Source organism: Pygoscelis adeliae, unplaced genomic scaffold (assembly GCF_000699105.1).
Source record: "Pygoscelis adeliae isolate BGI_AS28 unplaced genomic scaffold, ASM69910v1 Scaffold14, whole genome shotgun sequence".
Taxonomy (NCBI): Eukaryota; Metazoa; Chordata; class Aves; order Sphenisciformes; family Spheniscidae; genus Pygoscelis; species Pygoscelis adeliae.
This window is the reverse complement of record NW_008825109.1, coordinates 7,744,245-7,747,983: the sequence shown is the minus strand read 5'-3', so window position 1 is coordinate 7,747,983 and position 3,739 is coordinate 7,744,245. Positions and strand designations below refer to the sequence as shown.

General features: G+C 40.4%; 1 protein-coding gene across 1 annotated transcript in view; it reads right to left on the bottom strand.

The window, feature by feature from the left end:
- Window positions 1-474: 474 nt before the first annotated feature.
- ZDHHC20 (zinc finger, DHHC-type containing 20) overlaps window positions 475-3,739 on the bottom strand; it is a 25,799-nt gene continuing 22,534 nt past the window's right edge. Inside the window, exons 10-12 of the mRNA XM_009327772.1 lie at window positions 3,264-3,379; window positions 2,790-2,867; window positions 475-537 (exon numbers count right to left, since the gene is read on the bottom strand). Of these exons, the coding sequence (XP_009326047.1) occupies window positions 2,830-2,867; window positions 3,264-3,379 (154 nt within the window). The 3' untranslated portion in view covers window positions 475-537; window positions 2,790-2,829. The remainder of the gene's footprint in view (window positions 538-2,789; window positions 2,868-3,263; window positions 3,380-3,739) is intronic.

Sequence of the window (3,739 nt, the reverse complement as noted above, 5' to 3'; positions counted from 1 at the left end):
GGGGAGAAGACATCATCCAGTCCCTTCCCCTTCCCCTGGTGTTTGAACTATGTATAGTCGCACTTCAGACTCACTGGCCATGCTCTGTGTTGATTCCCCCCCCCCCCCCCTTTTTTTTTTCCTCTTTTCGATTTCTTTCTGTACTCTGGAGACCTGCTATGGAAGTGACTTCTGCAGTGCCTCAGGTATGAAGTTTGCCCATGGGGAGGTAGGAGTCTCTGCAATCTACCCCCCCCACTGCAGCATAACAGAAATGCATAGTTCCCACTCTGGACCTTGTGCATCCAAGCAGGGCACTTCAGGATTTGGCCCTTTGGTAGCAGTATATAATTCAGTGTTGCATAAATGCACATTAAGAATCTTAAGGCATCTGTCTTAACTTCCCTGCTCTGCAATAGTGCTTACAAGAATCCATTGTACTGTGCAGAAACTTGAATTTCTTGTCTCTTCCTAAAATGTTCATGTTCCATTTTGTATTGATCAACTTCTTCCAAACAAAATTAAATAATAGTCAAGCACAAAATGTGTTGCAGAAACCTAGTGAAACAAAAAAGGTAATTAGTGGAATTATACCATTAGTTTTGAAAAAACAGATCATAGTGCATTACAAGAATGCAGCTAGGTAACATGTAATTTACAGACTCCTGATTCAGGCCAGCAGTTAAGGTAACTTCAACTCATAATTAGCCTTCTGGGAGGTGTGGGTTTTTTTGTTTTGTTTTTGTTTTAAACATCTTATGTTTTCGAAGATTACCTGCACTAAGAACATCAATCCATCACCACTGACCCACAGGCTAAAGTCTCTTGGGTCCCTGATTGGCAAGAATTGCTCATTAATTTTGAATTAAATTGATAGATACGGGGACACAAATGATACTTGCCTAGGTGAGGCTGGGGCACTGCTGGCTGAGGGATTGGCCTTCTTTTGCAAATCATGCTCTTTTCTCTATAATAATCTGGGAATTTTATTCGTCAGCTGTAACTTTGCTTCTGCTGCGTGTTATAGGCATAAAATTGAAAAATACAACTATCAGTCTGTTACAGGGTATATGAAAGTGCATGGAACAGATGTTGGATCTCACAGCTATTGCATAGTTGCTTACAATTGCAGGGGGACTGGAATTAACCACCCTGGCCTACAGAAACTGTGATCAAATGCAACTGAACTCAGAATGGCTGAAACAGCATGGCTGTGCTACTGAGTTAACCATTATTTGAGATAACACATACCAAAATGCTTTTGTGTTGGGTGCAATTATGCACTATTTATTTATACAACTTTTAAAACCACAGCAGTTTGGGCAAGTGTGACACAAAGTACACAATCTTCCTGTATTAAATTTGGCCTGACTTTAGGAAGAGAAGGAGGATAGAAAGGAAATTATTTCCAAACTATTACCAGTTAATTGTCTAGCCTAAGCCAGTCACTTATGCTCCCTCTCTAGGTCAGTGGAAAGAAAGATTAAGACCTTTCTATAATACCTTGTCAAAGGCTGGTGGGATGAACTGCTCTCAGAAGATATCCCTTTCTATGAAGGACAGAAAAGCCTTAGTAACCTGTTTAGAGCAGATTAGTTTTTATATAGCTAGAGGCTGAAAGGAGTCCCTTGCTAGGACATTCATTTGCACGTTTATATAGCATGTTAAGAAAAGTTGCAAAGGGAAAACACATCATTGGTGGGTTCTCTTGGTTGAGTACGTTTTTCAGAAGTACCACTAAGTAGTCTAATTTTGGTTTTGTACATGTTTACACTGAGCAATCTGACCAACATAGTCAAAGCATCACACCATCCCCCACAGAGACCTTTTAACAGTTTTTTTTTTCCTTGAAAACAAACCACCACCACCCCCACCCCCCCAATGACTCTAGGTCAGAAGGCTTATTTAAGAAAAAAAAAATAAAATTAAGTGATCCTAAAATTACTGAGCTCACAAAACTCAAATATTGTGTTTTCTTTCCAAAGAAAATGGGAATTCCTTGCAAGTTCTGACTCCCATTTTTTTGGGGAGAAAAAAGAAAAAGAAGGGGCAGGGGGGGAAAACGGGCAGAGGAGGTGAATGACTCAGCCCTCAGCATCTACAGTTGCTAGTTGTCCACATAAGATTCGTTTCTCTTCCAGAGATAAAAGTTTAATGGGAGCTTATAAGCTCACCACAGTATGAAGTCAACATAAAAGAAGTCTAATGTAGTCACTGGAAATACACCAAGGGAAGTTTGCACATATGCAGCAGCACTCACTGTATTTCCTGAATGCAAAGTGTGCGCCGAGCTCCTACATAAAAGAAGATCACTGTCAATTCCAAGTGTGATGAAGCAGTCCGTATGCAGACATATATTTACCTATTGACCTTCCTTCCTTGTGCGCACGCAGCTTCTTAAAGAGCAGAGCACTGCCCACCAATATACTATTAAGAAAGAGACAATTAAGGAGCTGCTCCTTGAGAACAGCGCTTCCTCAAGACAGTACTTCATCTTGAAATTGCCTATTTAGCAGATTAGATTCTTTTCCCTGGTCAGGTAACAAATCCAACACTACGCACTTCAATCTAAATTACAGGATTAGTCTGACTCATCTCGGATCTAGCCAGCTCATGTTTCGGGCACTGTAGCATTACTCCCGTTCTTGTTTTCTGGACAGCCATTCTGAGTTTTCTTTAGACTTTTCTATGACTCATCCAACATCAGAGGACTCCTCTGCATTCCATGACTAGCGACTTTTGACTTCAAGATGTCTACTTTAGTTTAGTCATACATATACAGAAATGGCAATCAATTATGTTGGTCTTACCTGTTTCTCATTGAGATGGCTGGTTAGTAATAAGCTGAGATCAGCTTTCCAATGAAACTATAATATGCTTTTTTGCACCTAAAATGTGAGAGAATCTTAATTATGTGTTTTTGCAGATTTACACAACAAAGAGCAAAGACTTCAAACCCGAAAGCACATTTATCGCATTGTGCCTATTTTAGAAAAATATCTTCCTCCCCCTAATCAAACGTAAAAAGATCCAAAATCTCAGAACAGGAAGTGTGAAAGCGAGAATTATCTATCTATTACCTTAGTGTAATAACTCGTTTTGGAGCAGAGCATGAGACACAAGTTAGCCTTAACTTTTAAACATGCTGACTTGATTCTGTGGAACAAGTTTTCTTCTACTTGACTCCAACCAATTCCTAAAGACTTTTTAGGCCTAAAAAACCCTGGAAAACCCCACCGCAAACAAAACCATAGAATCATCAGAAGTGTTACGGTGCAGGCTACCTGATTTAACATTTTCCTCTTCGGGGCCACTTTCCACCCACTGACTGTCACTGGCTAGCAACCGATTTTGTGATTCACTGAGTGGTCGAGTAGGAAAGGGCTGATTGGCTCCAGAGCTGAAAAGTAAGCAAAGTCAACAGGAATTCTGTAATAGCAGTAGCTGCTTATTTCAGACATTTGTAGAGTAGTGAAGTTACTTAAGGGCAAAGCAAAGAAAAAAACCTACACTGCCAACTAAAGATGGCCCCGGGCCCCCAACCCCAATTCTCCTACAGGCTTGTTCCAGTCATCAATCTAAACCCTTACCTGACATAGGTCACTTACAGTTCTAATGAAAAAAAACCACAGATTGATAGATAAGAAATGGCATGCTGACGACAATGCTACTGCCACACAGTTAGAAAGAAAACCTAACCAGTACTCTCTGGAAGAACAACCTAATGCCATCTTATCCCATCAGTAAATGCTAGGGCCTT